At 36.8% G+C, this 12659-nt stretch overlaps 2 protein-coding genes and 2 long non-coding RNA genes across 6 annotated transcripts; 2 read left to right on the top strand and 2 right to left on the bottom strand.

The window, feature by feature from the left end:
• Positions 1 to 3436: 3436 nt before the first annotated feature.
• LOC139192544 (uncharacterized) lies at positions 3437 to 5910 on the top strand. Its single transcript, XR_011576746.1, has 3 exons — positions 3437 to 3953; positions 4467 to 4614; positions 4799 to 5910. It is a non-coding gene; the product is annotated as an uncharacterized lncRNA (long non-coding RNA).
• A 323-nt stretch (positions 5911 to 6233) lies between these two features.
• Positions 6234 to 11740, bottom strand: LOC139192542 (uncharacterized). 3 transcript variants are annotated; one of them, XM_070814764.1, is made up of 4 exons: positions 11600 to 11740; positions 10792 to 10884; positions 6928 to 7247; positions 6234 to 6847 (listed from the first exon to the last, which is right to left on the bottom strand). In XM_070814764.1, the coding sequence occupies exons 3-4, from the start codon at positions 7240 to 7242 to the stop codon at positions 6335 to 6337; spliced, it is 828 nt and encodes a 275-aa protein (XP_070670865.1). In that variant the 5' UTR covers positions 7243 to 7247; positions 10792 to 10884; positions 11600 to 11740; the 3' UTR covers positions 6234 to 6334. The 3 variants fall into 3 exon arrangements, 2 of the variants coding, with proteins under 2 accessions (XP_070670865.1, XP_070670867.1); XM_070814766.1 differs by lacking the exon at positions 11600 to 11740 and adding an exon at positions 11035 to 11179; XR_011576745.1 differs by lacking the exons at positions 6234 to 6847; positions 6928 to 7247 and adding an exon at positions 9223 to 9358.
• On the top strand, positions 7054 to 11804 carry LOC139192545 (uncharacterized). Its single transcript, XR_011576747.1, has 2 exons — positions 7054 to 7192; positions 11493 to 11804. It is a non-coding gene; the product is annotated as an uncharacterized lncRNA (long non-coding RNA).
• Positions 7860 to 9159, bottom strand: LOC139192541 (protein ALP1-like). The gene is made up of 3 exons (XM_070814763.1): positions 8844 to 9159; positions 8542 to 8767; positions 7860 to 8465 (listed from the first exon to the last, which is right to left on the bottom strand). Exons 1-3 carry the CDS (start codon positions 9129 to 9131, stop codon positions 7999 to 8001), a joined length of 981 nt encoding a protein of 326 aa, XP_070670864.1. The 5' UTR covers positions 9132 to 9159; the 3' UTR covers positions 7860 to 7998.
• Positions 11805 to 12659: the final 855 nt, after the last annotated feature.

Below are 12659 nucleotides of genomic sequence, written 5' to 3'. Positions count from 1 at the left end.
CACATTCATTGTCCTGAAAGGTTTCTTCCAAAGATTGACTTTCAGGGCATATCTCCAACAGACGCATCATTTAGTTTGTAAATATTTTAGTGTTTCTATAATATACCTCACGTCATGTGTGCTATATGGGTAATAGGATAGACACGTATATATATTCTCCTTTCCCCTACCATAATTTTTTGTCATTAAATATATAGAATTACTAGATATAAAACATAATCCATAGAATTAATTCCTTTTTATAATTGAGTTAGAGTTCGGCAGATAGCAGATCAACATGGGAACGGTTTGGCAAGATCCTTAAAATTTGGTAAACTATGTAGTTCGACATTTAATCAACCTTTTGAAATCATAATAAAATCATGACCAACCTTGCAGCTTCTACCCCACATTTGAGTTGAAATTTCATTCAAACACCATGGATTCACTTATGACACCACACATTTGAATGCAAATGTAGATACTAGGCTGCCTATCAAAACTAAGAGAGAATAGACATGATATGCATCGGGAGAAGTGTCTTTTGAACTTGAACTTACCCTAGTGAAAACATATCGGGTTTACTTGGTGACGCAGTGGATGTAGAAGATCTTGAATTGTTCACCACAGCAGTAAACCGAGACAATATGCTACACACATATTATGTCTGCCACATGTCAATTCATACGGTTGTGTTCGTTTTGATCCTGAACAAATCCCGAATTTCGCAGGAGCTTTAGAGAATTTAGTCATTTCAATTCTCATAAATGCGACCCCATTTACTCCTATATATGTGACATTAATTAAGAATAGTCTGTCGTATTCCTCTTAATAACAAGATATTAATGTCATTAAATGTGTAATACACCTCGAACATCAACAGACAACACACATTTATCATAAGAATGGATAAGTTGTGTGTTCAACTTTTGAATCAAACTCAGCCAGTTTGCCTATTGAACCTAGACCATGGGATCTCCAATCAACTAAGTTAGGTTTCCTCCCAGTTCAATTCATTGAATTAGCTTGAGACCCATTTTCTTGATGTAAATAATATTTGCTCTCTTGGTAGCCTTTTGTCAAAGGATCAGCTATATTTTCCTTTGACTTTATATAATCAATGGATATTATTCCATTGGAGGACAACTTCTTAAGAGTATTATGCTGACGCCCAATGTTCGCAACTTTTCATTGTATACATGACTTTTGGCCCTTGATTGCGCGGCCATACTATCACAATGTATACATATAGCAGTTACAAGCTTTGGCCACACTGGAATATCCTCCAGAAAATGTTTGAGCCACTCGGCTTCTTCTCCAACCAAGTCTAGAGCTATAAACTCTGATTCCATGGTGGAACGAGCTATACATTTCTATTTAGAGGATTTCCAAGATATTGTTACACCTCCCAAGGTGAAAACATATCCACTTGTCGACTTGGATTTTGTAGTGTAAAAAATCCAATTAGCATCACTGAAGCCTTGAACAACAAATGGATACTTGGTGTAGTGTAATCTGTAATCAAGTGTATTTTTTAAATACCTTAACACTCTTACTAAAGCATCACAATGTTCTTGCTCCAGATTACTAGTATATCTACCAAGCATACTTACTACATAAGCTAAGTCGGGCCTAGTCGAATTCATCAAGTACATTAGACTTTCAATTACTTAAGAATATTCAAGTTGAGGTATGGCATTGCCTTTATTTTTCTCCAACTTGCATCTAGCATCAAATGGAGTTGCAGCAGGTTTGCAATCAAAATGACCAAACCTTCGCAATATTTTTTCCGCATAATGGAACTGTGTAAGGACATACCCTTCACTATTTCTCTTAATTTGAATTCCTAGAATGACATCAGCTTGACCTAAGTCTTTCATGTCAAAACTTGAATTCAACATTTTCTTTGTTTTATTTATTACATCTTTATCAGTTCCCATTATGAGCATATCATCCACATACAAGCAAACAATAACACAAGTTTTATGATTACTCTTGATGTAGACACATTTATCATATTCGTTTATTTTGAACCCATGAGTCAACAAAGTATGATCAAATTTCTTGTGCCATTTTTTTTGTGCTTGTTTAAGTCCATAAAATGACTTAACTAATTTACACACTTTTCTTGTCCTTTAAACACGAACCCTTCAGGTTGTTCCATGTATATTTCTTCATCTAGTTCTCCATTTAAAAATGTTGTTTTTACATCCATTTGATGTATATCAAAGTTGTACACAGCCGCAATCGCTATTAATGTCCTAATTGGCATTCTGCGAGAAACTGGAGAATAAGTGTAGAAATAATCTAACCTTTCCCTTTGGCAATAACCTTTGGCTACTAAACGTGCCTTGAACCTGTCAATGGTTCCATCTGCCTTAATTTCTTCTTGAAAAACCATTTATGACCAATTAGTTTACTACTGGGAGGTAAATTAACCAATTCTCATGTGTTACTTTCCATAATGGATTCCATTTCACTTTTAATTGCTTCCTTCCATAAAGGAGCCTCAGAAGAAGACATTGTTTCTTTAAAAGTTCTAGGTTCATTCTCGGACAAGTAATGAAATCTGGTCCAAAGTTTTTTAAAACTTTGATTCTTTTTCCTCTTCTTGGTTCCATATAATTGTCTTGGATACTCGAAGAAGAGACCTCATCATAACTATGATCATGAATCCTCTTTTTATTAAAGCCAGATTCCCTTTCTTTGTAAGGAAATATATCCTCAAAGAATTCCGCATATGCTGATTCTAATATAGTGTTAACATGTGTGTCTAAAATTGAAGATTTTACTACAAGGAACCTATAAGTAGCACTATTGTTTGCATATCCAATGAATACACAATCAATAGTTTTAGGTCCTAGTTTCGTTCTTTTTGGTAACGGAACTTGCACTTTTGTTAAGCAACCCACACTTTGAGGGTTTTATATGTGGGTTTATGTCATTTCCATATTTCATAAGGTGATTCATCAGTCTTCTTTTGAGGAACCTTACTCAATATGGTATTTGCAGTAAATAAAGCTTCACCCCATAAACTGCGTGAAAGCCTCGAACTATTTAACATGGAATTAATCATATCCTTGAATGTTCTATTTTTCCTTTCGGCAACACCAGTTTGTTGTGGTGTGTATGGAGACATTGTTTGATGAATAATTCCATGTTGAGCACAAAAATCTGAGAATGTAGTAGACTCATACTCTCCTCCTTTATCAGATCTAAGTGCTTTGATTTTTCTCTCAAGTTGATTTTCAACTTCAGCTTTATATGTCTTAAACATATTCAAAGTTTCGTCCTTGCTATGAATCAAATAAACATAGCAATACTTATTGCAATCATCAATAAAAGAGACATAATAATTCTTTCCTCCACGAGTTGGTGTGGACTTAGGTAGCGTTTGGTACGCAGACGGGACGGGACGGGACGGGACGGGACGGGACGGAACGGGACGGAACGGGACGGAACAGATGTTCTATGTTATGTTTGGTACGCGCAGGACGGAACAGGATGGTTGTTCCGTCCTGCGTTTGGTAGCGCATGGACGGAACGGAACCAAAAGATTAAAATGACTAAAATGCCCAAAACCCTTCTTACGGCAACACAGAACATCGCCACTGCTGCTTCTTCTTCTTTATCTTCCACTCTCTTCTCTGACCCTCCAAACCCAACACTCATCGCCACCCATTCTCTTCTCTCACCCACCACAACCCGCCATCTCCACCATCACCGCACCTGGTAAGCGAGTTCTCCCGCATCCTCAGCGACCACAGGAACCCTCACCACGACTTGGAGCTCTCTCTCACGCTCTGTCTACCCAAATCTCCACATACTTGGTTGAGCAAGTTCTCTCTCATCGAAGCAGCTTAATTGCATATCTCTCTCATCGAAGCAGCTTAATTGCAGCTCAAACTCAAGGGGCTTCACTCTCTTTGCCCGGTACTCTCAAGCTCAGGATCTTTACTCCTCCCGCCTTCAAGGTGCTTAATTTCTCTCTCCCGTTGGCTTTTGATTTTGGGTTTGAATTGAGTTTATCTCAAGCTTAAATCTTTATTTGATTTATGGGTTTTTTTAATAATTTATTTGTTGATACGAACAAAATAGTAGATTATACTTCTGCTAATGGTTATGTTCTGCTCACATTGATATTTTTAATCATGAAGATGTGAACTTCTTGGTGTTTCGCTTAATGGGTACCTCGAAAAATGTTCATTTTTTCACTTCTTGTGAGTAATTGGCTGTTGCCTTTTTCATGGATATACAGAAGTGAAACTTAGGTGTAAAAACTGTTGAAGCAGAAGTACAACTCTTCTGTTTGGCAGACAGTTATCAATTAATCGCATCACCTCTCAGAATGAGAAGGAAACTTTGATTCGCGCCTTTTTTTAGACCCGGGCATGGGCATCTGTGTTCTTTAAGCTTGAATTATTTTCTTTCTGGATCACTCTATTCGTTTGAGGTTTAGTGAAGCTGGAATTTCATGTTGTTACCAGATAGGTTCGAAGACTTGCCTAAACTGGTGGATATTCAAGGTATTCACGTGGCGCTCTTAGCACAGGTCCACGTGGCGCTCTTAGGATGGTCCAAGGTATTCAGGCGTTTATTGGGGTTGGTGGGGAGCGGCTTGCCGATGTATCAAAGGTAACATGAACTCCAATTGTACTCATTGCTTACTTATAGTTCTAATTGTCTGTCGGTTTTTTTTTTTAATGTTTCAGTTGCTTATACAATAGCTGCACATATGACTAAACGTTTATACCTTATATAATATATACTATGTTGAAAAAGACTTGCCTAATGTTTGTTCTTTAACACCTGTGCATAGTCCCAAGATGCAGTACCTACCATTTGCTTGAAAGTTTTAGAAGTTCTCTGTATTTGTCCAACCTTTCAAAGTTACTACAGTCGACGGGAAGCATAAGGTACTCTCTAATACCATTTTTTCATTGTGTTGGGTTCTTCTGCTGTTTGCACAAGAAAGCATCTGACAAAAAAAAAGGTATCCAATATGTTGGCATAAATTAAAAAGATTTCTTAGATTGAACTAGTTGGGCTATCCCTGTGAGTTATTTCTCTTTGTTGCTTATAAAACTAGTTGTGCCAAATTTGTGATTGTGGTGGCAAAATCCTTTCCCAGTGACGTAGCTGATGTTCATCAAATATGATCTCCATTCACATGTTTGTTTGGTTTGTATTTTATTGTCATTTATAATTTCTGGTTGGAAATGGAATCTCCCCTGTCAAAACGCATTATGCATTACAATGTGAGCATCTATTAATTACTTTGGTCGATAAATCTGCTTTGAGGGCAATAATATTTGCAACATTATTATCCCACATTCAAAAGATGTAAGCATAAATTTGTGTCTTATGCTATTATTGAATCATCTAATTTTTAAGCTTTAATCATACTCTAAATGGCTCACCGTGCTTTTTCCTTGTGAATCACTTGCTTGTGTTGTGTTGACATTGGCTTGAGGGCAAGGGTCGTACCTCGACTTTTTGGGTCCGAAGGAGGGAAGCTAATCAGGGTTATAGGCTGTCTACATGCTATCAAGAAACTGAGCCTATCCAGTGCCATCCAGTTCCTCTGAACAACTAGCAATTTAGTTCAAGCATCTTTCATCTGCTCTGGGACTTTGAATTACAAGATGACTTTGGTTTTCGCTTTGGTTTCGTTTTTGGACTTGCAGGTTGCACACTGAAATAGCAACTGCCAGGGAGCCATCTACGAATGCAACTGCTGTCTTTGCTAATCTAGTTGTTGATAAGAAGTGCAGATGCAGCTTCTTGTAGGTTGTGTAAATGTAAATAAAATGTTCTCCAGCATTCGGAGTTACATTCATTACGAACGATATCGAGAACAAGAAAATTGTACTCTATACTATACGGAGGCAAAGTGCGTATCGTATTATGTATCATATCAGATTCTTCTCATATCAGATTCTTCTCCTATTTTATGTATGGTTTTATGTCTCAGTTTGTAAATACTTTATGTCTCAGTTTGTTTATTAATATAGGTATCTTTCTCTTGCATGTCTATGTGTATAGGCATGCTCAATGAAACTTTTGTTACTTGGTATGTAAATTATTGTTGCTGTTATGCTTTGGTGGTCAGTCTTACAACCTGCTGGCAGTTACGAATCTTCCATGATATTTTGCTACATCTCCATCCGAATTTAAACATTCGGAACTTAAACAAAGAAAATGAAATATTCAGAACTTAAACATGAAATATCCGAAATACAACATTCGTCCCGACTTAAAAAACAAATAAGGTCTTGCTAAAGCAAATAATGAAAACAGTACAAGTTGATAAAGTTCATCATACTAAAACCACAAATACTAAAACCCCTAATGCTCAAAGGCTCTCCATAAACACTTTGATGAAATCTGGCTTCTGTGAGTCATCCAAGGTAGTCCAAATACCCATCAGATCGGTATCTTTCACTAACTTCATTGAAATTCTTAGAACCTGATCATATGGGAGGCCCATGGCCTGAAGCTCAGAAGGTAGTCTAGCTTTCGCTTCTCTGAAAGTAAAACTTTCACCTAATTTCTTCATTTCGGTAACAGCTTTATTCCAACCTTCATTGATAACAGATATAATATTTGCATCACCATCATTCCTACTCCTCTTCCTCTTCCTAACAGTTTGAGATGCACTAGATGTAGCAACAGAAGGAGATGGTGTAGGTGAATGCGGAGGCATCTCGGAAGTCTCACAATCCTCACTTTCCAAACCCATATTGTCAATTGCATCTGCTGCTGATTCAGCCATACTACCCGTGGCTCGGTCTCTCCCAAACACCGTACATAACCGTGGATACAACGGGAATGGCTTATTTGGTTTGCAAGATGCATTGGGATGTTTCTACAATAAGAACCCAAAGAAATCAAGGTTAAGACTTTCTCAAAGAAACTAATTGATGAAGAATAAGAAAAAAAATTTACCTTCACCCAATCCTGTAGTATTTCGTCATTATCCACAACAACACATTTTTTTTCATCATCCCAGCCAAATCCAGATGTATTCATCATGTCATATGCAGATGAATACTTTTCTTTCAGACGCTTCAATTTGTTTTGTATATGCTTTGACTCTATATTAATGCCAGGAATCTGTTCCCTCATCTTGGAGGCAACCATTACAAAGGTACCAGCCTTAAAACTGCCGGTCTCACACCTAACACCATCAGCAACCATCTCCTCGAGGATGGTAAGTAGTACATCCTCCTCATGATCAATCCAATTACGTGAGGTGGCCATATAATCTATCAAAGAAGCCATATATTACATAAGTAACACAAATAAACATAGATATAATGAATAGAAAACCACATTCATGTGTTGTTGTTTCCATTGAAATCTGTAAATTAGAAACACAATCAAATGACAATGACTAAATTTATATTAGTTGTACTAATCAATTACCAAATCAAAACTATTTATAATCAATTACCAAATCAAAACTATTTATAGGCTTTGTGATTGTCACAAGTAGGGTCTAATTTCTTCAAGTACTAAGTAGGGTCTAATTTCTTCAAGTACCTGGAGCAAATTGTATATACAAATACATAAGAGGACATCCCTGAAATCAAGCATCCAATTTCCTTATTTTTTCGGCTATATTTGGAACTCATCTAAACATGAAATTATTATCTTTCGTTCCATCACAATTCATCTGACATGCAGTCCGCACTTTATGCAGTAAAGACATTTGATTTCTTCCTAGTATGAACATATCAGTCAACCGAAAGGAAAGAGTTATATTTAACCAAAAAAATAACAAGAATGCATGAAGCCATTAGATAAACAAATAAACATATCAAAAAAGCCATAACATTTAGTAACACAAATAAACATATCAAAGAAGCCATAACATCCAGATAACTCCTGATTACCACATTACAATAACAAACATCTCAATAGTCTTGATGTTACAAATTTTCAAGCCAATTACAACCATATTGAGTCCACATCTCAATAAAAGACAATTACAACAACTACCATGTCAACCAATTTTCAAGCCCTCCTTCCTCTCCACTCATCATATATTTCTCTTGCAAGATCATCCCTCCATTGAGTCCACATCTGGCTTGACTCAACGGTTTCAATGTAGGCTAATACTTCTGGTAAATCTTCCCCTATAGGTAATTCATCAAATGCAAGCCTTGCATTTTCCTCAGGATCAACCGCCATATACATTCTGATAAAATTATGAAGTAAACTACATGCGGTAATCATTCGTCCCTGAATCTTGATTGGATAGTGGGAAGGACTTCGTAAGATAGCCCAACGTCGTTTGAGGAGGCCAAAACATCTCTCAATAACATTCCTAGCACGTGAGTGTTTCATATTAAAGTATTCTTCATGATTCCTAGGTGCACGTGAATTGTCTTCCCACTCTTGCAAATGGTATCTAGTGCCTCTATACGGTGCCAGAAAACCCTCACCATTCGTATATCCGGAATCAACCAAATAGTATGTACCTATATTAGTTGATAATAAATTTTAGTTGTTGGCCAACAAAGGTAAGGAAAAATACTAGGTGCTTGTCTATCTTACCAGTTGGGACCTTGAGGCCATTAGCTCTAGTAACAGCGTCACCAAGAATTCTCGAATCAGTAGCTGATCCTTCCCAACCAGATAACACATATACGAATTTGAGGTCGTGTGTGCATACGCCTAACACATTAGTTGCTATATGACCCTTCCTTGTTCTATATCTTGGTCTATCGACATCAGGCACAGTGACCCCTATGTATGTTCCATCTAGCGCTCCTAAGCAACCCTAGACAAAAGAAAAACTTATATTAATTAGTAACTACAAATAATTATGTTATTAATGATTTTACTATGATGATTACCTTAAAGCATTTCCATCTCGATTCCGTGCAATCCTCTGGTATAGGGGTTGGTTTTGCAAACAACACATCTTGCAAACTGAGCAACGCACGCAATACTCTGCGGACATACCGACTAATAGTTTCACCAGACCTAATGAATCTAACTTGCATTGACCTATTTTTATTGTGGTGGGCTAATATGTTGACAAAAGTAGCTACTTGCTCCTCTATTGTAACATGACCATCATCTACCAATCCACCACGAGTTTGTAGTAAATCACATAAAACTGCAAATGCATTCCTATCCATTCGCAGCTCCCACAAACAGTGAGTATCACTCAATCGTGTGATATGATTTATTTCCTCTCTCCTAACATGAAGTCTAACAAATGTCCTCTGCTCTAAACTAGCTATTTCCCGTTGTCTCCTTTGTTGTTGTCTATACCTCAACAATTGTCCATTCATAGTAAAGACTTGTGCCATTATAATCCAAACGTTCAAAAGAACAAAGAATTGAGTCTCATATTCATCCATACCTTCACATAAAAAAAACATACGCAGGATTCAATTATTGAATGAATCAAAATATGATACTATATTTTCAGAAACATCAAAAGAACCCTAATAGGAATTGATAATGATAAAAGTGTCCAAACTAAAACCTGGGATGAACATATATGTGAACCACAAAGAGTAAATTGTAAATAAAAAACAAAGTCAACATAGGGTAAGTGGATACTATACCTTAAAAAAATATGTTCAAGAGTGATCTGTACCACACCAGTTACTACAGTGGTCCTCATTAGTTAGTACATAGTGAAAACTTATAAGCCCTTATAATCCCAACCTAACCACAGATTGAACTAAAAATGGAAATCTCATCACTACCTTCTGATTCACCTAGTAATTCCCTCTTCTGTAACAGTAACAAAAAAAACCTAATAACTTGTGGTAAAGGATATTGACCAACTTGCACATGGAGATATCAAGGAATTACAGTAGGGGAAAATCCATTTACTGCAAACTTGCAGCAACTATAATTACCATCATTGTCTCAGTGACAACTAAAGTTTAAATTCCCATGTAAGTAAAGAGGAAAAACAAAACTAATCAACACCAATTTTGTAAAGCCCACAGGGAATTCGAAATTTCATCGACTTTGCCAGCTGGGCCACATAATGAGAGAAGATTATCAAAGTAGAACTAATGCATAAAATGCTTTTGGGAAGAAATTGAAGGGGGGAGTCGTTGACATCGAATCCAATGTCCCCATCAAGCCAAAATGGAATAGGGTGTGCATCAGTATACTTGAATTACAAACAGCAAAAAGGGTTAACTTCTGTTTGCAATTTCTTTCTAAAATTTTGAAAACTTAATTGTAGTTAAAATTAAACTTAATTATAAGTGATGTGTCATGCGCTAAATCGTTAAATTATTATAATAGTGTAAATTTAACAAAATGCTAGTAACTACATAAAGTCTAAATGTAGAGATTGATATCTTATATTTTTCTAGCTGGATATATGCGTTTGGCAACATTCGTTTGCTTAAAATTATACAGAACAGTTTTCCAAAGTAGGTAGCTGATTGCCACCCAACAAAATCTACAACGAACAACCCCAACTTAACAATTTCACAAACCTAAAGTTTTATTTTTCCTTCTATTTCCTCCTTAAGCATTTATATCTATACACACTTATTCAGCTACTCATGATCGATCCAACATAATCCAATCCAACAGAACCCAAAGACATTAGATTTGTAGATTTCAGCACATAAAAATCGAAACTTAAACACTGAAAAAAATCCAACAGAACCCAATCCAACAGAGGAAAATCCAAAACATAATCCAATCCAACAAAATCCAAAGACATCAGATTTGTAGACAACAAAATCCAAAACATAATCCAATCCAACATAAAAATCGAAACTTGAACACTGAAAAAAAAGAATCCAAATAGAGAGATACCTTTGAATGCAGTACTGCTCAATAGGGGGAGTGGAAGCAGATAAATAGAGATGGATCTTTGGTTGCAGATGCAGTATTGGGCAGATCAAAGCACTACAACATACAAAGAAATCAAAACAAGCAAATCAGAAAAGAATACAAAGAAATCGAAGCACTACAAAATACAAAGAAATTCAGCAGAATTAGGAATTTGGTGTTAATAAAATCGAAACAAGCAAATCAGAAAAAGAATAAAAATACCACCTCAAATTTACATCAAAATTAATTAAAGATATGAAAAGAGGGTCAGCAGTGAGAGCCATGGCCAACCAACAATGCATGATGGTTGGGTTGATTAGCACTGCATCAATGTTGAAAAAAAAAAAAGAAAACAGACAGCTCATGCACCATCTCGATCGATCGAGATTTCAGAACATGCAATGACTTGATGGCAACCCTAATTTTGGTTTTGCATAGCTAACCCTAGACAAGTGGTCAATCCAAGGACTTTGGATTTGCATCAAGTCAATATCCTTTAACTTTGCCGCCACTTGGGGTCAGGTTTGTAAGAAAATGGGGTTTTAGTTTCAACAATTGCGGCATGGAAAGTGGATTAGTCAGTCCGTCCAAATGGGTTGGGTTTCCGATTGCGAGCCTCCAAAATGTGGTATGAGGACTGAGAAATGAACATGTTTTTTAATTTTCTGATTTTATTGCTGCAGCAAACTAAATAGAAGGGAAACCCCAAAATCAAGTCTTACATTTTGGAGGCGTGTTTTCACCAAATCAGCGCAATACAAAGAAAGAGAGACCGAGAGGCAGATCGTACCTGGACTGGAGATGCAGAGCTGAAGTTCACAGGAAGGTTGCAAAGGGGAGATGCAGAGGATGAGGAGGAAGGTTGCGAATGAGGGGAGATGCAGAGGAGAGGAATGAGGAAGACAACGGCAGGCAGAGAAGAGATTGTTTTAGGGTTTGTAATGATTTAGATGGTGTAATTTTTGAAAAAGATATGGGGTACATTTGTCTTAAAATGGCAAAATATTGTGTTCCACAGGCGTGGAACAACCCATTCCAGGGGGTAGGCGCGGGACAAAAAAACACCCAAATTTTGTCCCGTGGAACAGCGCGTTCCACCCTTTTTTGGCGTACCAAACGCGGGACGGAACGCTTCATTCCGTCCCGTCCCGTCCCGTCCCGCGTACCAAACGCACCCTTAAAGTCACAAAGATCACAATGAATTAATCCAAGTAATTCATTTGATCTTTCCAAAATTGACTTTCTAGTTTGCCTAGCAAATTTCAATTCAATACATGTCTCACACTTATGATAAAATCAATTTCGAATTTAGATAATAATTCAAATTTAATCATTCTTTGCATGAAACAAAAATTAACATATCCTAATCTAGCATGTCAAATATTAGAAGACTCAACAATATAAGTAGAAGCATTTATTTTATTAGCATTATCAACGGCAATTACATTGAGTCTCACAAGACCATTAGCCACATATCCCTTTCCAACAAACATCTCACCCTTGGGTAAGTACAAATTTGTTGGATTAAAATACAAAAGTAAAGCCCTTAGCAATAAGAATAGGTCCAGAAACCAAGTTTCTCCTTATTTCATGAACATGCAGCACATTCAATAAGGTCAGACTCTTCCCAAATAAGAATTTGAGTACAGTTTACCTTTGCCCTCCACCGCAGATGAAGCAGAATTGCTCATATACAGCTTTTCTCCAGGGGCAGCAGGATGGTATTCAATGAACAGATTTTTATTAGCGCAGATGTGTTTTGTAGCACCAGTATCCATCAACCATTCACTCACATTTGAGACCATGTTAACCTCGGACACAATACCAGCCAACTCTTCATCAGTGATTGT

This window comes from Malus domestica, chromosome 15 (genome assembly GCF_042453785.1).
Source record: "Malus domestica chromosome 15, GDT2T_hap1".
Classification (NCBI taxonomy): domain Eukaryota; kingdom Viridiplantae; phylum Streptophyta; class Magnoliopsida; order Rosales; family Rosaceae; genus Malus; species Malus domestica.
Note: the sequence above shows the minus strand (reverse complement) of the source record. Positions and strands in the feature narration are given on the sequence as shown.

What these genes read in the sequence shown, in the direction of transcription:
- LOC139192541 (XM_070814763.1), bottom strand. Translation starts at nt 9,131, where the DNA reads ATGGATAGGAATGCATTTGCAGTTTTATGTGATTTACTACAAACTCGT. An exon ending in CGAGATGGAAATGCTTTAAG is followed by an intron (nt 8,768 to 8,843) that starts GTAATCATCATA and finishes TCTTTTGTCTAG; the next exon opens with GGTTGCTTAGGAGCGCTAGA. An exon ending in TGGCCTCAAGGTCCCAACTG is followed by an intron (nt 8,466 to 8,541) that starts GTAAGATAGACA and finishes CAACTAATATAG; the next exon opens with GTACATACTATTTGGTTGAT.
- LOC139192542 (XM_070814764.1), bottom strand. Translation starts at nt 7,242, where the DNA reads ATGGCCACCTCACGTAATTGGATTGATCATGAGGAGGATGTACTACTT. An exon ending in TACTACAGGATTGGGTGAAG is followed by an intron (nt 6,848 to 6,927) that starts GTAAATTTTTTT and finishes TTCTTATTGTAG; the next exon opens with AAACATCCCAATGCATCTTG.